At 40.9% G+C, this 22,729-nt stretch overlaps 1 protein-coding gene across 1 annotated transcript; it reads left to right on the top strand.

The window, feature by feature from the left end:
- Window positions 1-288: 288 nt before the first annotated feature.
- LOC117491021 (desmoglein-2-like) lies at window positions 289-22,722 on the top strand (the record flags this gene model as incomplete). Its single annotated transcript, XM_034140835.1, has 12 exons — window positions 289-402; window positions 11,246-11,374; window positions 11,970-12,128; window positions 12,277-12,418; window positions 15,212-15,372; window positions 18,646-18,780; window positions 18,877-19,062; window positions 20,345-20,835; window positions 20,943-21,085; window positions 21,871-22,092; window positions 22,329-22,571; window positions 22,665-22,722. Coding segments are annotated over exons 1-12 (2,111 nt in total), but the record flags the coding sequence as incomplete, so codon positions are not given.
- Window positions 22,723-22,729: the final 7 nt, after the last annotated feature.

Genomic DNA, 22,729 nt, shown 5'->3' with positions numbered 1-22,729 from the left:
GCACGTCACTGATACACACTCATAACTTGCTAGCTGGCATAGTGCTAATATGTATAAAACACATTTTATCTGGTACAGACCAGTCAAGACTAGTTTTTTGTTTAGCTTGTCAATATGCTTATTTTACCATAAGTGTACACCTACAAAAACTTTGTAGCTTCCAAGTAAATTCCATCATTTGTTTTTCAGTGACTGTAAATTGCGTAACACCCACATACACACCACTGTATTCATGCTTGAGGGTGTGTTTGTGTGGGGGAGCAATCCTCTTTCATAAGCCTCCTCTTAGCCTCCATCAGCTCACAGTCTGTCTGGGACTCGTAAAGCTTGGTTCACTTAGCACTGGGACTTTCTCTAGTCATGATCGGGATTTCCTTGCACGTCTTTTTGCTACTTTTGACAGTGAGTACAGAAGGAGTTTCCTATGTCTTTTTCTATGTTTTCTATTGTTATAACTTAACTGTGTTTAAAAAAAATTCAAGTTTGTTGTGAATGCTGCCTTGTGTCAAAAAGATTCAAACCCAGTAAACCAAATAATACTACGCTGATGAAAGAATGACTTGTTTACTTAGTCTTATCAGCTACTTCTTGTTTAAACCTACCTGCTGCCATGGCGGTGTCAAACAGAAACATGGTCGAGGAAAAATAATTTTTTCTTACTTGTTTATTTTACACTAAACATGCCAACCGCTTTAAAGGTGCCAAATATGTTTCTATTTTGAAACACACAAGAAATATAAAAAGTTTGAATAAGTATTCGTCCTCCAAAGATCAATACTTTGTAGAGCCACTTTTTGCTCTTAAAGGGTAAGCTCCAGCTCCTTTAAATTGGATGAGTTTGTAAGTCACACATTCTCAATTGGATGAATTTAATGGCTTTGACTAGGCCAGGGGTCGGTGACCAGTGGCTCCCTTTAGCCTTGATAACTATTGACATAAATATTGTCTATTTAAATGTACTTCCTGTTGTACAGTGGACAGTCTTTCTAATGTAACACCTATTATTATTATTATTATTATTATAGTTTGAGGTGATACCACTGAAATAACAAAAACTGTTTCAGAAACTCGCCAAATGAAATGTGCGTGTCACATCCTACTAAATCTACCCACTGCGATTTTTATCCTGAGTAACCATCACCAGAGGCCTGTACTACGAAGCTGGTTCAACATAACCTGGATATGTTTGAGTTAGCCGGTTGGCCCAATCCAAAACATACGCGCTCTCGCTAAGCTGTACTACGACGCTGGTTATCAAGTGGATCGCTCAAGCCAGCCGTGTCCTATCTAGTTAGGTGCGCGTTCACATGAAAGGGGTGGTATTTGGAGCATTCGACCAATCTCAAACATGGACAAGCGTACTGACAGCGCAACGTCATACTTCCTGAATGAAAAGTGAACTTTAATATTAGTCAAATATGAAGAAGTTAAACTTTAAACATCCATGACTTAAACACTTTATCCAGGATAAAAGCCACATAGCTGCACCTGCAAGGTGAATACAGCTGGTAAAAGAAAAAGCGTTTGAATGCGTACATTAACAGGTTTATGAAATCACTGCCCCGTCCAAGACACGAGTGGATCTGACTTTAATTAGGAGAATTTGACTCGAGTCAACTTAATGTGTTGCTTAAAATAATACTTCTGCATACAGTATGTGACACTGAGTGTTGCACGGCCAGATACGGCTCAAGAAGCTGACTCAAATAAGGAAATATATGATACATTATGATGTGATATGATATGAATGATAATGGGACACATCGACGTCTGCACTCACAGTGCCGCGGACTGTACTTAATGTTACTCTGATCCGGTTACTTATGTCGTGGCAGATATTTAAGTAAGCTTTCTTAACGCTAATGTTATAATAGTCAGATTGCTCTGAAGATGGGAGGGGATATTCTATTAATTTTCACGTTCACACAGTCAGTTGATTTTGGCCGGCCGTCTTTCCTGCAACGGCAGTTTTTCTGTATTTCCTCTATCCTGTAATATGAATTGATCGCTTTAAACTCCGCACACGGAGCTCTGATTGGTCAGCAGGCGGTGCTTTCACTGAGTTGATCTCTTAGCCTGCAACCTAACCCGCTCCGGAGCAGGGGGCTATACTACGAATCAAGATTTTCGTTTAGCAAGCTAACTTCAGGGGTTTCCGGTCCTACGAAGCTGGTTCACTTTTTAGCGGGCTAGATAACTTATTCTGAACGGCTATCCTCCGGAGCAGGATAGGTTCCAGGATAAAAGCACTGCCTGCTGACCAATCAGAGCTCAGTGTGCGGAGTTTAAAGCGTTCAATTCATATGACAGGAGGAGAAAGGAAATACAGTTTAAACTGCCGTTGCAGGAAAGACAGCCGGCCAAAATCACCGACTGTGTGAACGTGAAAATGAATAGAATATCACCTCCCATCTTCAGAGCAATCTGACTATTATAACATTAGCGTTAAGAAAGCTTACTTAAATATCTGCCACAACATAAATAACCTACAGTCCGCGGCACTGTGAGTGCAGACGTACCCCATTATCATTCATATCACATGATATCACATCATAATGTATCATATATTTCCTTATCTGAGTCAGCTTCTTGAGCCGTATCTGGCCGTGCAACACTCACAGTGTCACATACTGTATGCAGAAGTATTATTTTAAGCAACACATTAAGTCAAATGTCAAATGTAATTAAAGTCAGATCCACTCGTGTCTTGGACGGGGCAGCAGTGATATCATAAAACTGTTAATGAACGTATTCAAACACTTTTTCTTTTACCAGCAGTATTCACCTTGCAGCTGCAACTATGTGGCTTTTATCCTGGATAAAGTGTTTAAGTCATGGATGTTTAAAGTTTAACGTCTTCATATTTGTCTAATATTAGTTGACTTTTCATTCAGGAAATATATGACGCGCTGCGCTGTCAGTACACGGCTTGTCCATGTTTGTGATTGGTCGAATGCTCCAAATACCACCCCTTTTATGTGAACGCGCACCTAACTAGATAGGACACGGCTGGCTTGCGGTCGAGGTGATAGCCAGCGTCGTAGGACAGTTTAGCGAGAGCGTTTTTTTTTTTTGGATTTAGTCAGCCGGATAACTCAAAACATATCCAGGATATGTTGAACTAGATTCGTAGTATACCCCCCAGGTTTGCCGCTCAGCATAAGTTACCATGGAAATCTAGCCTGCTAAAAAGAGAACCAGCGTCGTAGGACCGGAAAGCCCGAGATTTCCCTGAAGTTAGCCGGCTCAGCGAAAATCCAGCTTCGTAGTACAGGCCTCTGATGTCAGTAAAATAATCATGGATAAATCCCAAAAAATAATGAATACGATCGTTTTCGGAGCTTATCCAGAAAGCTGAGCAGAGCAAAAATCTTTCAATATATCAAGTCTTGAAACTCAACCACTACTGCTTTTTTTTGGCTGCTCATGAGATATTAAGGCATGGGAAGCTGTTTAATACTGGAAAATACACAAGAAATATCGTGAATTACAATATCAGAGCATCTATTTTCGGACTTCAAAAAGTAAAAAGCGAAATTGTTCAGAAATAAGTTGACGTCTTTTAAAGACCATAAAGAACTGGGCCATTAAAATGGCAACAATTCAGCTGCAGCCTACTCTGTGATGAGTTTAATATAAACTATATCAAACACACAGCGCTGTTATACGGTACAGATTCAGGCGATTGCTTTACGTCAATGAGGTAAAAACTGAGGGAGTGCGGGCACACTGAAACTGCTGTTTAAAGTCTTAATTAAAAACAAACTGGCCTATTTTTCATGTTTAATCTTATAGCCCTATTAGGCTGCAGGTATATGTTAATTACTTTTTATATTATTTATATTCCACATATGGGTAGGAATCAAAATAGGTCTTCTTTATTAAGAGTACTGCCTACCCATGCCAGTGTTTTTTTTTTGTCAACAAAAATAACAATAAACAACAGTTTGCTTTACTGTCATTCTTTAATACATGCAACAATATGTAGCTTTTGTAAATGTACAAATATAGATATAACTTTATAAACTTTGTTATCAAACATTATTTGTGGCAAAGGGGGCGAAATGGCTCATACAATAGTAAAAGTTAGGCAGCCTTGGGTCCCTTGAAAGGCGCTATACAAATGTAATCTATTATTATTATTATTATTATTATTATTATTAAAAGACCCCTGAGGCCTGTACTACGAAGCCGGATTTTCAGGGAAAACTCTGGGTTTCCGGTCCTACGACGCTGGTTCTCTTTTTAGCGGGCTACATCTCCATGGTAACTTATGCTGAGCGGCTAACCTGGGGCCTGTACTACGAATCAGGATTTTCGTTTAGCAAGCTAACTTCAGGGATTTCCGGTCCTATGAAGCTGGTTCACTTCTTAGTGGGCTAGATCAGGGGTTCCCAACCTTTATTGTGCCAAGGACCGGCAGATACATAAAAAAAAAATCGCGGACAGGTTGTCAATTTGAACTGATTGTAATATTTACTCACCACCAGCAGGTAGCAACAGAGGCTAATTGTATGTAACAGCCTGAACAAATACTAGAACAATATGCATCCAAAACATATTAACAAAGTTTAAAAAAGAACCTGTGTCGTTTTTTGGCACAGGTCGGTGTGCGTGCGTGCGTGCGTGCGTGCGTGCGTGCGTGCGTGCGTGCGTGCGTGCGTGCGTGCGTGCGTGCGTGCGACACTGGCATTTGTTTTCAGAAGATATTATGATAGTGTCGTTCGTTCCGGTGCACTCCGACAGCATTTAGCACTACATCGAGATTAAGATTAAACTAATTTATTTTGGGAACAGCCGCATATATGGAGTTAGCCATATGTGTGTAAATTACTGTTCATAAACATTTGAAAACAAATGCCGGTGTCGGACAGACACAAACACACCGAACACACAGAGCTGAGCTGAGCAGAGCACATACACACACACACATCATGCGCCTTGGTGAAAATTAAACACTTTTTGAAAAAAATATGATGATAAAATATTTGTATATATTTATAATTCTGCAAATATTACGATAAACTCACAGCTATTTCGCGGCCCGGCAGTAACACCGGGGGTTGGGAACCCCTGGGCTAGATAACTTATGCTGAACAGCTAGCCTGCTCCGGAGCAGGATAGGTTCCAGGATAAGAGATCAACTGTGCAGAGTTCTACTTCTTTGCTTTAATGGCGAATCGCTTCCACTTGGAGCATATATCGCCACCTACTGTTGATTTATTTAATGTCCATGTTAAATCCTTGTCCTCAGACCATTTCAATAAGGATAAATCTATTACAGGTTGAGGTAGCAACCATGGTGGAACAGCTGATAACAACAGTGTGCCGTTGCAGGAAAGACGGCCGACCAAAATCACCGACTGTGTGAACGTGAAAATTAATAGAATATCCCCTCCCATCTTCAGAGCAATCTGGCTATTATAACATTAGCGTTAAGAAAGCTTACTTAAATATCTGCCACAACTTAAGTAACCGGATCAAAGTAACATTACGTAGCCTACAGTCCGCGGCACTGTGAGTGCAGACGTCGATGTGTCCCATTATCATTCATATCATATCACATCATAATGTATCATATATTTCCTTATCTGAGTCAGCTTCTTGAGCCGTATCTGGCCGTGCAACACTTACAGTGTCACATACTGCATGCAGAAGTATTATTTTAAGCAACACATTATGTTGACGAAGCACTTGAGTCAAATGTAATTAAAGTCAGATCCACCCGTGTCTTAGACGGGGCAGCAGTGATATCATAAACCTGTTGATGTACGCATTCAAACACTTTTTCTTTTACCAGCTGTATTCACCTTGCAGGTGCAGCTATGTGGCTTTGATCCTGGATAAAGTGTTTAAGTCATGGATGTTTAAAGTTTAACGTCTTCATATTTGACCAATATTAAAGTTCACTTTTCATTCAGGAAGTATGACGCTGCGCTGTCAGTACGCTTGTCCATGTTTGTGATTGGTCGAATGCTCCAAATACCACCCCTTTCATGTGAACGCGCACCTAACTAGATAGGACACGGCTGGCTTGAGCGATTCACTTGATAACCAGCGTCGTAGGACCGCTTAGCGAGAGCGCGTATGTTTTGGATTAGGCCAACCGGCTAACTCAAACATATCCAGGTTATGTTGAACCGGCTTCGTAGTACAGGCCTCAGGACTAGGCAGTTCCGAGACACTTAAATAATTCCCCCTTAAACCACTCAAGTGTTGCTTTAGCGGTAAGGTTCACCTTTCCTGCTGAAGGTGAACTCCGTCCTAGCCTCAAATCTCTGACACATTTTCCTCTGGAATTGTCCTTGTATTTAGCACCATTCAATTCGGGCCAGTTTCCGAGTCCCATCCCATGAAAAACATCCCCATAACATGATGCTGCCACCACCATGCTTTGCTGTAGGGATAGTGTTGTCATGGTGATGAGAGTTGTTGTGTTTGCGCTACACAAAGAGTTTTTCTTGATGGACAAAAAGTAACATTTCAGCCTTATAGTATATATATTAGAGTACCTTTTTTTCACATGCCTTTTAGCCAAATCCAAAAGTGTTTTCATATTTTTTTCTTATTTTTGGGTGACTTTTCCATAAAGCTAAGCTCTGTGGAGTGTATGGCATAAATTGGTTCTATGGACAGATACTCAGATTTCTGCTGTGACACTTACTAGCTCAGGAGTATTTTTGATTTATTGATTTGTTTTAATTTTTTTAATGATTTTAATTACAGGTTTTAATGCAATTACATAATAAATATGCCAAGGGAGGTGAATATTTTTGCGAGGCACTGTATTAAAGGTTGATCAAGTGAGGGCTTGTTCAAAACCATCTTCAATCACATTTGCATTACTAAATACGTATTCAAGTGAGGAAAGGATAGGAGTGTCCCTCGAGGTATTTTCCTAGATGAATAAATACGTTGTATGTGCTCAGCAGTTTTTCATACATGTAATGTACCTGGTGAGTCATCTGAGCCCTATATTCATCACACCTGTTGTGTTGTCTTGTTTGGCCTATTCATGACTGAACAGGTGAGGCTCATGTTAATCCCCAGGGAGTGGCTGGGTGCGTCAATGTCTCCTCTTGACACACAGTGACAGTTGGATATTTTTCTCATAGTATCCAACTTCATGCTGTGTCCCGTGGAAAAAACACTAATGTCAGCTTCCTAGTTGTAATACATACAAGTGACTTCCCACAACAATGATATCTTTGACAGAGTATTGGCAAACACGTTAACCATTTGAAGTGAAAAGTACAATGTTGTCTGCATAAATGTTGATCTTGTATATGTTCTGCTTTAATTCCTTTGAGGTGTATTCATTGATGGATAGCTTCTAGTGGTTCAATGATTTTTGAACTAATCTAAAGCCTTTAATCAGCTGCCTGGGGCTGTCCTCCTGTGTTTGCTCTCTCTATACCAGGGGTATTCAACTCAAATTCAACGAGGTCCAGTTAGAGAAAATCTCCCCATGCAAAGGTCCGGAACATCAACATGTCTAAGTTGCTTTATGAATTAGTGTGATATATATAGAGAGGCGAAGTCCCTCCCCTTCCGGTTGAGCTCCATGGGACCTTATTTCGGAAAAGTTATGCATTGAAGTCAATGGAGAGAGAAAGATTATCTTTCGATCCCGTTTGAATTGTGCCACAAATTACACATATGATGTTTGTCAATTTAAAAGATAATTTTACAAGTCAAAAAAATTCAAATGTGTCGTAAAACTGAAGTAACACTTTTTTTGTGTGAAACCGCTCAATGAACTACATCTCCCGTCTCGCACCACACACCAAGACGGCCGTCACGTTGGCACATCTCACTTCTTTCTTTCAGAATGAGGCGAAAAGTATTAAAAGAGGTGAAAATCACTACAAGTCTGGGCATGTTGAGAGCTGTACATACACACAAGGGGAGTTAGTCGGTTCCGTAAGAGCCAGCATGCAGGACCGGGATTCTGGGATTTGTAGTCTTTCTAGTTGCGTATTTTTCATAGTCTTATATTTCAACAGTTTTACGACAAACAGTGACTTTTTTGACATGGAAATTATTATTTAAGATTGACAAACATCATATGTGTAATTCGTGGCACAATTCAAACGGGATCGAAAGATAATCTTTCTCTCTCCATTGACTTCAATACAAACTTTTTCCGAAATAAGGTCCCATGAGTCCCACCGGAAGGGGAGGGACTTCGCCTCTCTATTGAAGTAGCCTGTCGCTTTATCAACGTCTGCATGTAATCAACAACTTACTGCCAATCAAATGAAGAAAGTACAATTCAAAAACAAAAATATTTATTGTCAATTACCATTGAACTATACAGATATACAGTAAATACTGTGGATATGTGTAATGTTCCTCTCGGGCTGCATTTAAAAATAAAATAGAGAAAATAAATAAAATAGCTTTTGAAAATGTGTGCATCTTAAAAGTACTTCATTTTAGATAAATAAAATAATCAGCCGATTACAGAACAATATCAGTCTTTACATCATAACAATTGAACAGTTTTAAAGTTTCTCTTTCTTTCCCTCTTATATTGCAGTCCCTCACTCACTTTTTTTTAATTCAGTGCGAGAATTGAGCTCGAGCTTGTCCTGCCAGGAGTTTAAATCTGGGCTGAAATGGTGTCAGGGCCATTCTCATACACACATGCAGGTGCTCATTGGTTAGCCTCGGTTAGCCTGCCCTGGAACGATATTTAGTTTGAATTTTGATCCTGGTAGACTGATCATATCGGGCTCTGAGACTGCTTATTTTTTGTGACCTCAGTTCTGACTTGAGAGGGAATGTTTGGTCAAACACTTTGTGTTTTGTCTCATAGTGGCGTTTTGGCACTTTTAATGAGCGCCACGGTCTCTGAATGAGACACACTGGTTCTGTGCTCCCAGTGGGCAGGATGAACATGAATGAGTCCGTCCACTCAGGGTTAAAAGCTCTGTTCTCACTGTCCACTTTCCTCTTCTTGGAGAGCGCCATGTGTAATTATTTGTCTCTCCCTGTCTGCCGCTAACACGCCTGTTCACTCTCCTCTCCGCTTCTCTCCCTGTATCGCTAATTATTCTCTTCACTCACTTTCCTCTCCGCTTCTCTCTGCCGCTCTCTCGTCTCTTCTTCTGTGTTTCTCTCCCTGTATCGCTCACTCGTCTCTTTCGCCCCCTGTCGGCGGCGGTTAAAATAGAATCGCCCCGTCAAAATTGAAATCCCCTATTAATGTATTGATTATAGGTCCGGGTCCGTATAGGTCGGCGTCTGGGTCCGGATCCGGACCGCGGTCCGCCTGTTGCCGACCCCTGCTCTATACCATAAAAAAAAGAGTTGGCTAGTTAGCTGGAGCCTGAACATAGCATTCAGTCCTAGAATGGGTCCTTGTTGTATTGATAAGTGTGTTATATATGTGTTACCTGTAGGAGGCAGTTTTACATCTGAACATCATTGTGTTAAAACAAGAAGTGGAAGGTCACAGGTGTTACTAGTGATAATACAATAACGGACCTAGCAGAAGTAGCATGACATTCCAACTGGATATGTTTTTATTGCTCTGCAAATGAAATATTTGACATCTTTTTATTTTGCCAACAAACTTTTCCCAGGATCAGGGAACCTGCCCTGCAAACACAATTCCACAGCCAACGGGAGTGTAAAACCTAAAACAAATATTGTACCTGGCAAGTCATAAAATCAGATTTCCATATTCAGCCCTGTTTAACCCTGAGATATCTTTTTTCATTACATTTAAACCTGTATCTGTGCCAAATGTGTTTCTTTTATTGCAAAATGCAATTAGTTTAACCTAGCTGCCCCACTACAGGCAACAGTCAGCAGGCTACGCCCTGAACAATTCACAGAAAGTGAATGCAATTCCTCTTTTGATACATGAATAGGGTGCCAAATTTCAGACCTCATCTCAGGACTGTCTGTGCATGTATAGACTCTGCTCAACTGACACCCTACTGTCTATTTACTGTTAGTTTTGTTTTTGTTTGAACATGACAACACTTCAAAATGTCAAGGCTGACGGTGCATAGCTCCACCAAGTTCAAACAAGGTGGGCCCTAATCCACCAGAATAACTGGAAACACCTGTGTTAGTCGAACGGATGTTTCATTGAAAATTGAGACAATGGATGTAAATCCGTAGCCCTAATTTCTAGGGTGTTTTCTCTTTAAAAGCCAATCAATGTGAAATAAATAATGATATTTCACAATGACAAGATTGTTGACCAGTTTAGGTGAAATGGATAAATAATAACTTAAAAAACTATTCATAATAATAAAAATAAAGAAAGCAGCTGAACAAAAAGCTAATAAATTCACCTGGTGGTAAGTTGAATGTGTGACCACTAGATGGCTCCAAAAAGCATAGAAGAATGAACAGGATAAAAGAAACGGAATAAGTTAACATTTATATCAAGTTATCAAGACAGTCTAGAATAAAAATAGAATACAATAAAGGTATATTATCATTTTCAGGCACATGTTTCACAGGAACTCCAAGAAAGAACTTAACTGAATTAGTGTATTTAGTCCTGGATAAGCTGTGGCTTCTATTTGGTGTTTATTAAAACATTAATTAATTGTAGCAAAATTAAATCGTTCTCCACCCGACTGTTGTTAATGATGGTTTCTAGATCTTCAACCATGAGGTTGTCATATTGCTGTTATGTACTTTTTGAGAGTCATGGGGTAATCCACATTTGCTTTTCTAATTGCATTATTGCTTTGAGACTCTTTCTTTCTGACGTATTTTAGTTTGAGTTACGTGAAAGCAAACACAGGTACAAGATAAGTGGTACACAACAAACGTACTGTAGCAGTAATGTGTTGGCATACACAATAAGGCCTAAAGTCACTGATTGTTTTCATTGCTTTCTATAAGCACAATGTTCTTTTTTTTTTAATGTATTGTATGTATAGCAATAGATTGTTGATTTCTTACTATTAGCAGGAAGATGGCTAGGCACCATTGTCCTGGAGTGTGGGGGCCATCTTGAAACTGTTGTTGAAACTAGTTTGAGTGTATTTTTCTTTCAGTACATTTTTTAGAGAGCAGCATCCTGTGACAAAGTAGACCTTCTCCTGTCCTAGAGATTATCTTTTCTGTTTTAAAGGAAGTCAGATCTCGAGGTACATTGGGCTTTTTGTAAGCATCCTGGATGATTATTGGTTTTTAACATGTCTGTGCTAATCAGTCTGACACGATTGCATCCTTATTTTTCACACTCTTGACTTCATCTATTGCTTTACAGCTGCAGACTGTTGCTGTGGTGAAGGCCAACTCTGAAGACAATTTGGTAAGAAGTAAAAGAGTATGGCTTCCCCCGCCAAAGCAATTGATGGAAAATAAAAACTACTCTCACGATAAAACTGTTGCCAAGGTGAGTCATTGCTCTTTAATTTAAACTCTCTGAAAGGCTTTACAAATCAAGGGTTAGGACTAGGGTTAGGATTATCAAATATACAATCATTTTGGATTAAGTGTAAATACTTATGAATGGATGGAATGCTAACGTGATCATATATATTGCATTTTTTGTATTATTTTTTATAAATATAACCATTTATTGAGGTTCTCAGAAGTGTCAGGAGTGTTTACCTGACATTGAGATGAACAAATCTGCAAAAATATAATAAAAACAAGTCACCAGAGGGAGCTACTGGAACATTTTCATCATGCTCAACAAAATGGAGACTAGTTACCACAGACAAGCCTGTACCTGCAGGGTGGAGTTTTCTAAAAGAGAGCACAAGGGTTAGGGTTGGTTAGGGTTAACCCTAACCCTTGACAGTAGCATTCTGAGACATATATAAAATGAAGATTTAGAGTTTTTGGTTGTTTTTCTCACCATGAAAGATATATTTAATTTTTTTAATTTTTCCTGGTTAACAATGTTTTTGTTGTTCCTTCTGGTGCAGTGGAATGGTGAATGTGAATTAGTGTGTTTAACTGAATCAGCTCTGCATGTGTTTCAGATTCATTCGGATAAAGATGACAAACAGGGAAATGTTGATTACTCTCTAGAAGGCATTGGCGCAAACCAAGATCCCTTCCATGTGTTTGTCGTCGACCATAGAACTGGAAACATTCATGTAACCAAAATTCTGGACAGGGAGTTCATTGACACTTACAATGTGAGTTCTACTTCTTCTGTGCATTTCATAGATATTAAAATATATTACAGTCAGATGCAACACATCAATGTCACAGGCTATTCATGTTTGTAAATTAAACTGCTAATACATTTGATGAAAACAGCAACATTTGACTCTACTGTTTTAGCTAAAAGGTGTTGCTACGTTCAAGAATGGCACGCTTGCAGAGGACAATATTGACATACGGTTCAAAATCAAAGATCAGAACGACAATCCACCAGTGTTTGGAGACATGAAGGCCGGGGAGGTAACTGAGCTTAGTCCTCGAGGTAAGATATTTTCTTTTGAGGTCAATTTTAACAAATGTCGATCCTGTTTTGAGATGGCAATGCAATCTTTAATGGTTTGCTTAAATAATGGATTGGGGTAAGGGTTAGGGTTTATTTCACAACGATACCTATCCATGTTTCCCCCATCAGCAACCCTCTGATGATAAACGGTTATAGATTGCAGGGCTAGCTTGTTAACAGTGATGTTTACTATCTGTTAGTCTTATTAATTTCTGCGATTGTTAGAGCATAGCTGTGTTTATTAGCAGCCTTGTCCACCTTTCGATCGGAATAATACTATAGGCCTACTGTCATTTAAAAAAAATCTTATTTTCATATCATCCTCGTGAGCATGCATGAGATGAATCTCTATAAAAAGATTCCGCATATTAATGCAGTTGTATGCAGTAAGCAGTCCGTTTGCAAAGAATAAGAGGCAGCATGCATTGCCCTTAATGCAATCTCAGAACCCATTGGCTATCATTTGACAATGTTCTTTTAAAAGGACTACTTTTTTTACAATGCAGTCGTAGATGTTGCCTCTCAATTCATACCCCATTCTCACATTTCAAATTTCTCACCCAACTCTAAACAATGAGCAACGCATGAAAAGGTGTTGGCTTTATTATGTGCCTAATTGTGCTTCAACTGTGCTCATGTGTTTTAATTGTGCTCATGTTTTTTCTGTGCTTATGTCCTGTTATTGTGCTCATGATTATGTACTCTTTTATGTCTTCTTTTAATGCCAATAGTCTGCCAAGGAATGCAGATGAAGCATTTATGGCTGTATTTGGCACATTTACATGATGGACTAAAGTGCTCGTGTTCAAATATTGGTACTTTATTTTTATTTTTTATTTAACCAGATAAAAACATTGAGATAAAATCTCATTTTCAATGCTGACCTGACCAAGAAGGCAGCAACGTTACACATAACACATAACACAAACATATAAAATACAGAGAACATAACTAAGAAAACAAAAGACGAAAAAGCAGTCACTACATTGTGCACATTAGGACAGTAAGAAAAGTACACTACTTGTTACTGCAAGAGCAGCTGGTGGTGAGGACTTCAGACAACTTCAATTTAAAACATGCTATTGAGACAAGTGCCCTCAGTTTAAGGCGTGATTGAAGGTCATTCCAAGACCAAGGACCATAATAAGAAAGACTCCTTTTTCCAGCCTCAGTCCGCACAGCAGGTACCTGGAACCGTATCCAGGTACATTTTCCCTTAATAAATTAAAATTAAATAAAAGATGGGATTCGGTGATCTGCTGAAATTACAAGTCTTTCGAGCCCCTTGTCTTTAAAGGAGAACAAAATCAGCTACACATATTAGAGTAAATATTAGGGCTTCAAGTTAACGCGTTAATAATGCGTTAACGCAAATCATTTTTAACGCCACTAATTATTTTAACGTGCAATTAACGCATGTGTATTTGTCCTCGGCCCGCCCCGTAGTTTCAGATCCCAAAGGCTTTACGTTGTTGTTGTAGTTGTTAGTTTGATGGTGGGAGATTCTAGCGAGAGATATGGATACAAAAAAATGTGTTTTAAAGGTGGGGTAGGTAAGTTTGAGAAACCGGCTCGAGATACACTTTTTGTTATATTCCATGGAATGCTCTTAACATCCCGATAGCAATGAATATCTTAAGTGCTTTGACAAAAAATCCATAAAAAAATGTCATCTGTGGAAGCCGTAGTACTGTAAAAAGCACGACCAATCATTTTAGCCGGCCCGGCTAAAATAACTGGATGGCCTACCTGCCTGTCAGCCTTCCATCTGTGCACAAACTTATCTCGTGCCCTCATTGGTCATGTGCACGTTCGTGTGTGTTGGAGGAGGGGCTCTGTAAGGAAGTGGCAGATTTTCTCCGGTTGTGTTATTTCAAATTCTAGCGATCTCGAGCCAGTTTCTCAAACGTACCTACCCTACCTTTAAATAGCAAGCCAAGCACACAGCTGATGCTGACAACCCCGCTCCTGCCGCTCGCTTGCGGCAGACCACACTTGAAAGTTTGCCGGGGAGACGCCTGGACAACAACAGCGATAGCTAAATGGGTGGCTACAGCTTAACATTGTGGAGGACGAGGGGCTGCGTTAGATAATTCGGATCACATCCAACGTGTCGACTGCACATCACATCACAGCGCATTATTTTGACCCACAGTGGGAACTTCAGTCTCATGCTTTGACTGAAGATGAAGACAGAGGAGCGGCATTTCGCCGACAACTGTAAACAGGCTTGTCTGTTTGAGCAACTGGCTCAGTGCAAAGAAGTACACAGGGTTGGGAGAGAGTGTAGGAGAGAGAGAGAGGTTCCAGGTTGTTGTGTTGCAAATATTCAGGAGAATATTTGTCATTGTTCCAATGATAATAAACAAACATTTGCATAAAGCATATTTGTCCACTCATATGTTGATAAGAGTATTAAAAACTTGAAAAATATTCCTCTAAGGTACATTTAGAACAGATAAAAAATGTGCGATTAATTTGCGATTAATCGCGATTAACTATGGACATCATGCGATTAATCGCCATTACATATTTTAATCGACTGACAGCCCTAGTAAATATACTTTACACAATCTTCAGGCCTCAAGGATAATGTATTTTTTGTCTATTGGTGAAAATAGCCTACTGGATATAAATATATATTTCATACAACAAAACTACAATTCATTTTCAAGTTTTGGGGACTGTTCAGACATTCAGCCATACAAAGTGCAAAACAGATCTTCCAATTTCTGGACAACCTGCTCTACCTCCTTATTTCCTCTTTTACAGGCACTTCAGTTATGAATATAACGGCAACTGATGCTGATGAACAAGGGAATAAGAACTCTCAGATCGCCTATACTATCCTTCATGAAAACCCACCTGATGGGATGTTCGGCATTCATCGAAATGGGACTGTCTATGTCAATAGCCCAGACCTGGACAGAGAGGTACAGTACAAATTGCATCCAATTATGTCAATTGCAGTGAACTTCAATTCGAACTCCATCAGAATCGGAGGGAATCATCCACTTTAATGGTCACACATCACACACAGTGAGATTTGGCCTCTGCATTTAAACCATCCTAGTACCAGGAGTCTAGTACTAGGAGCAGTGGGCAGCTATTGTACAGCGCCCGGGGAGCAATGGGAGTGAGGGGGGAAGGGGGATGTCCGGTGCCTTGCTCAAGGGCACCACGGACATCAGATGACAAATGTCAGCTAATCCAATCACCATGCAAAATCGATCATGAAGGTGTTGATGATTTGAGAGCAATCATGTGGAGTTGCCCCCCCAAGCCCCTTTCCAATCTTGTTGTTGTAGCTTTTTTTTTACGTTTATTTTTTACCAATACAGTCGGTTGACTTATACATAATGTCGGCTGCTGAACTGAGCATTTGACTAAACAGTGTATCAAAAGTCTCTGTGTAATGTGAAAGGTTTCGCTCAAAGTGATGAATCCACAGATAAGTGTCGTATATTTTTTTTCTGGCCTGCATATCTTATTAATTTACACAAACATAAATGTGAGTTAAAATGTGCAATAAAAGTAATTTCAGCCACTGGGGCACAGCATAGACCAGTGGTTCTCAAACTTTTTCTGTCATTCCCCACTTTGAACAGGTGGGCCTTTTCAAGCCCCACCTGTCCCTCATCGCTCCAATAAAATGGTAGGCCAAGCTTAAAATGGTCAAATATATCGTTCAATAACAGGGGTCTCAAACCTTTTTTAGGATGAGAGCTACTTTCAAAAAATAAAACAAGTCGTGAGCTACTTTTACTCCTCTTTTTTTGTTTTTTGCAGTGTATATATTTAGCACATTTTATTATTATTATATGCTTACCTTTAACCTTTGTGTGTTGTTTGGGTCTGTGGGACCCGTTTTCAGTGTTTACTAAAGGAAAATGTATGCAATTTAATTATTTTTAACCTGCTTTATGTGGGGGTGGACCTCACATCCTCTAGGGGGGGGATCTTTTTTTAAATGTTGAAGTCAAATGCATCAATCTGGTGCACTTTGAGCACAACATGAATTTATGGATACAGCTCTCAACACTCATATGAAAGGGAGCTGTATATTACATTACATTACATTTCATTTAGCTGACGCTTTTATCCAAAGCGACTTACAATTACAGTAACTAAGGGCTAAGTGCCTTACTCAAGGGCACACTAGTGGTGGTGTTCCTGGCGGGATTTGAAGTCACAACCTTCCGATCTTCAGCCCACCTCACTATCCATTAGACCACCACTATCCCTTTATGTATACTTTTCAATAATCCAAACATCTTTAGAATATGATCACAACCAATAACAAATCATTTAAACTTGTTTATTCTTATCTTATGTTACCTAGTTAGCATTCTTTCTTTTTATTAATGCATATTTTACTAATCACTCCCGTAGGATTTCTTTATTTTTTACAACTATATTAAATAGATAAAGGTGTGCTCTCTCTCGCTCTCGCTCTCTCTGTTTCGCTCGCTCACATAGGCTGTGTGCTCCTCCGTGGCGATGACGGCTTGCGTTAAAAAATAATAATAAACATAGGCCTATTTGTAAAGTGGGGGGACACAAATGGGATTTCGAAAAGTGTCACGGTTAAACTCCTTATGAAGTGGTGAGGTGCCGCTCCACATTGCTTTTCTTCCCGACTGCAACGCTGTTGTGTGTGTGTGAGAGCGTTTCACATGTGTGTATGAGAGATTTGTACATATGTCTGTAAATTATTTTGGTTTCAGTTGTGTGTGTGTGAGCAGGCTCGCATTGGCCATCGGGAGATTCGGGACTTTTCCCCGTGGGCCGCTGCCGTTGGTGGGCTGCTGCCTTCGGTGGGCCGCTGGCTCTGGCATACGTGGGCCGTGGACTTTCACAGCGCCGGTACCGCATCCGCCGCCGCATCCGCCGCCGCAAACAACCGCCGTTGCGAGGCTCCGGCGGCTCCGGCACAGCGGCGAAAGTCCACTGCCGTTGAGAGTCTCCAGCTGTAACAGTCCACTACCGCCCGCGAGGACCCAGGTTCGATTCCGGCCTGAGGTCCAAAAAATGTATTTAAAAAAATAATAATAATAATCTCCCGTTCATCGCGTCCATTCGCGACCCACCTATACCTATGTGGGGCGCACCCAACACACTTTGAGAAACGCTGGCATAGACACAGCGTCTGAGGAACAGGAACGTCTGCTGCAGCACAGAGACCCTCCGAAGACTCAGGCTCATGGTTAAGAAATGGTGAAGCTCTCGATGCAATCCTTGTCGGCCCAAACAGTCCGATAGTCATCAAAGAAAACTTTGGAACTTTGTTGATGGAAACGTCGTGGATGGAAAATCCTGCTGCAGCCACTATTGTGTAGCGCTGTCTAAAGCCGTATAGATTATTAAAGAACCTTTACTTGTGCAGAGTAATTACCTCATATCTTGCAAAATATGTGCTTTTGCATTGACACAACAGAGTTTACAACTTGAATAAAACAGAGCATTTTTGAGATTTTACAGCATGCTTATGTCTTCACATAGGCAACACAATTTATCTATTTTGGATTTAGGGTATCTAAAACATTCCCCACTGAATTAAACAGTTAAGAAAAACCCTATTGGGGTTTCAATGAGATATATCTTCTTGGTAATCTATCTATCGTAGACCACCAGGGCAACACCTTGACATGAATTTTTCTCTAAGTACAAAATTGATTGTTGCAGCCACTGCTCTTAAATCCTCTGTCATTAGTGTCTCTGGTGGATATATAATATTGAATATAACACCCAGGCAGAGCACTTTAAAGTTGTTCATGGCAGATTTATGATAAGGTCCCCACTCTAACTCTGAATGAGATTACCAAGTTAAGTGGCTGTTAATTCTATAACTGTTGGCAGTTGCAGGAAGTCATAGCATTGCGTCTCTGAGCAAACTGAGTTATAATTAATTGATCCCCCTTTGAAATTCACACTTTTTATATTGGTCCCATCTCACAGCAATATGATTAGGTGCCTGTAGGGAGGCGTGTGGTGCAGTGGGTTGTGCGTTGGTGTTCGGATCAGGGGGTCACAGGTTCAAACCCCACTGCAGTCAGCATGTCGTTGTGTCCCTGGGCAAGACACTTCACCCCAAATTGCTCCTGTGGGGATTGTCCACAGTATTGAGTATGTAAGTCGCTTTGGATAAAAGCATCTAACAGGTGACATGTAATGTAAGTAATTTGTGACTGTTTTTCTTATTTTAGAGAGTCGATCAGTACATTCTTACGGTCCAAGGTACAGACTTAAATGGTGCACCAGGTGGACACATTGCAACCGGCACTGTTGTCATTGATGTCAAAGATGTGAATGACAACCTTCCCACTTTGGAAAAATCTGAGGTAGATTTCTTACTCACACTCTTCTATATCAACATGAACTGCATCAACAAATAAAACACATTCTGCATCTCATAATGTGTTTTACTTACTTTACAGTATGAAGCCAGCATTGAGGAGAACACAGACGAAGTGGAGGTGATGAGGATCAAAGCAGAGGACGTGGACATGAGGGCCACAGATAACTGGGAAGCCGTGTTTGACATCGTCAAGGGCAATGAAGCCGGATACTTCAGCATTAAAACAGACCCCATAACCAACGAGGGCATCCTAATGCTCGACAAGGTACTGCTGAGTGAGCAACACAGAAGCTTGCCCATAATGAAAGTTTTAGATGTAGACATGAATGGGTACTAACTCAGAAACAAACAAGTGAAACTGTGATCTAATTGGCATTTAGGTCAGCATTTAGGGTGGCTGTTAGTCAGTGTCATCTAAGGCTGCCATCTGAGCACTATATATACAAAACGTGTCCAGAAACAGCTACGTTTGTATAATTTAACAGGCAATAAGCTTTACATCAAACAATATATTTTATGCTTCATTGAAGATACACAGAATAATAAAACGTAAACTTATAATGAGTGATTCAGTGAGTTCCACCTTGGCCACACTGTATCTGATACTGTTGGATGTGATCAGGAACACACAGGCTTCCTTCAGCTAAGCCGTTTAATTTGTGAGTACCATAGCTTGACTTATTTACACACGAACAGCTGTTACAGCCAACATGTAGTTGTCCTTGAGTCTTAATTTCACTCAGTCCTAGTTTTACACAAAATGATGTCTTTGACAACTGTTGAAGTGGACCTTTTATGTTTTGGGGTTTTCCCTTTCCTGTAGTGTGTTATAGGCAGGGCCGTCCCTGGTCAACATGAGGCCCCACGCAAAGTTATATGATGAGGCCCTCTGTTTCGCCTCGACGGGGGGGGGGGTGCTAGTGGAGCCTCGCAGCGGCGAAACCGTGCCGCGCCACACTAATTGCGCCGCATAAGCGCATAGTTGCGCCACATTTTCGGCTCACTTGAGGCACGCTCCGCAAGATGAGGCCCCCTCCGCAGTCAGCATGATCGGCCTGTAGGGAGGGACGGCCCTGGTTATAGGTGTATGTGCATGTAAATGGTCTGCAAAGGCATAAATCCCAAAGTTCTCTCCAGAGGGAGTTTCTCTACCACACACGCCCCCCCTGCCCGAAACGTCTCAATTGGACTCCTAACATAATGACATGGCTATGTAACACTCGTGCTTTTATTGGCTAGCGCTCCAACACATTGTGCCTGATAGGCTAAGGGGCGGGACATCTCTAAGCGGTTGACCAATCACAACAGAGCAGTCCAGCTAACCCAATCAGAGCAGACTGGGCTCTGGTTTCAGACAGTGGTTGGAAAGAGGTGCTGCAGCACAGGCAGTATGAGATAAATAAAGACCTTTCTGAACATTAAAGCATGGAGACATGTCACAGTAGAGGCAATAAATACAAACATGAACCTGGACATTTGCATAATAGGGCCCCTTTTTATACTTGCTAATACAAATCTCTGTTCATTGTATGTGTGCCATCTGACAGGCTGTGAATTATGAGGATGTGAAAAACCTTGAACTTGGACTGGTTGTAAGGAACAAGGCTTCACCTTATGATGAATCTGGAGGGGCATCCGGTGCAACAGTTGGTTCCGGTGGTTCCGGTGGTTCAGGTGGTTCCGGTGCTTCAAGTGGTTCCGGTGCTTCAAGTGGTTCCGGTGCTTCAAGTGGTTCCGGTGGTTCAAGCGGTTCCGGTGGTTCAAGCGGTTCCGGTGGTTCAAGCGGTTCCGGTGGTTCAAGCGGTTCCGGTGGTTCAAGCGGTTCCGGTGCTACAGGTGCTTCAGGTGGTGGATCAGGAACCACATATAAGACCTATCCCATCAAAATCAATGTGAAGAACAAGCCAGAGGGGCCAAGTTTTGACCCCAAAGTAAAAGCTATTCCCATCTCAGAGAGAAGCTCTGTCAGCATTAATGAAGTAATTGGCAGCTACCCCGCAATGGATGGAGACACTGGGAAAGCAGCTGAGAATGTCAGGTCAGTGCATAAACACACACATACAAATGAAAAAATCTGCAAGTACAACATCAGCTTGATTTTCTACACTCAATGATAATACCTAACACAGTGTTTCTCTGATGTAGGTATCTCAAAGGCTCAGATCCTGGCAACTGGCTCACATTTGACCCAAAGACAGCTGAGATCAAACTGAACAAGATGCCAGATAGAGAGTCTCCATTCCTGACCAACGGGACGTATTCTGTTGAAGTACTCTGCATTACAGAAGGTAACACCTACTTTGTATCTACACCCAGCATCAGATGTTTTTATGTAATGCTAGAATTCTAAGTGAACATGATCTGTGGGAAAGTATGACACATCAAGCTTAAAGTCTAAATCTGGTCATGACTTAAACTGAAATGTTTCAAAGTGAAGCATTGTAGAAGCTAAGGTGGGCCCCAGCGGGACAACAGCCGTTGGTTAGCGACCTGTGACAGCACCCGACTGTCACTCAAAGTGGCCAATACCATAATTATACCTAATGTAGGAGCCACATTTGTGTTTATTACGGTACATGTTTTTGAGTCACTATAGGTGGTGGGCGTGTCAAAGGATTTGTGTGGTGACGTTAGATGGAGGGGGAGTGAGCTGGAGAAGGACAATTTTTGTTGACCGCACGCACGCACGCATGCATAAAAGAATATACATATGGATATGGACTATTGAACTTTTGCTTTGAAAATAAAAGGTCAAACGCATACTGTTGGAAAGACTGAGTTTTTGCGCGTCCACAATGTTTTTCTCTTGTTTAGTCCCTCGCGGCACTTTGTTTGAAAGATTACTGCCGCAATACCTAAGTTTAAGCTTAAATATAATTTAAACAGGTTCATTATAAACGATCCAGCCCCTGCATGTTTATGAATTGGGCGATAAGCAATAGAGACCTTCGTTGCCCACTAGCAGAAGAAGGACTGATGCATTTGTCTCTGAACTTGTGTATGTATAATAAAGAAGGAAACAAAGGAAATAATGAATGATTTGTTTTTATTTCTGGTTATTTCTCCAACATAGACATGCCTTCTGTAACAGCCACTGGCACAATAGCCATCCAGGTGGAGGATTTCAACGACAACTGCCCCATGCTAATCAGTGACTTCCAGACTGTATGTATCCCTAATGGTGCCGTTATTGTGGAGGCTAAAGATGACGATTTTTTCCCCAATGGAGCTCCTTTTGTCTTTGAAATCATCCCAGAGGGCACTAAGGGCAAATGGCAGGTGGAGCACTACAATGGTGAGGAGAATACGGTGAAGATTTAAACGTGATGTAAATAGACCTGAAAACATCCAAATAGATATGCACACTGAAGTATGAAGATAGTTAGAACAGGCTCTGTGTCAACATGAGTCAGTGTTTACCACATATTAATGTCATTTCAAAAACAAATTTGAATTTAGAGTTTTATCCAAAATATTAGAGAAAACATATTGACTTGCCGCACTCATCATCTGTTCGTCTCATGCCTGCAGACACTGCAGCCATTCTGAGGGCCAAGGAGTACCTGTGGCCCGGTTTCTACGAGGTGACTTTTGTGGTGAAGGACCAGCAAGGGCACGCCTGTCCAGAACCACAGAAAGTGACGGTCCAATCGTGCACCTGTGAGGATGGGGAGATGTGTGGAGAACGAGGCAAAAATGGTCAGAGCAAAAGAGACATAGAGTTAGGACCTGCAGGCATCGGACTGCTGTTCCTGGGTCTGCTGTTGCTACTATGTGAGTATGATGAGATGCTCATGGGATGAAGGTTATTGGCTCTGTTCACACTACAAACCTTATAGTTGGACTAAAACTGTTGTATTTTTTCAGTCTTACTTCTGTTGCTGCTCTTCTGCAAATGTGGGGACGCCACAGGCTTTACTGAGATGCCTTTC

This window comes from Trematomus bernacchii, unplaced genomic scaffold (genome assembly GCF_902827165.1).
Source record: "Trematomus bernacchii unplaced genomic scaffold, fTreBer1.1, whole genome shotgun sequence".
NCBI lineage: Eukaryota > Metazoa > Chordata > Actinopteri > Perciformes > Nototheniidae > Trematomus > Trematomus bernacchii.
Note: the sequence above shows the minus strand (reverse complement) of the source record. Positions and strands in the feature narration are given on the sequence as shown.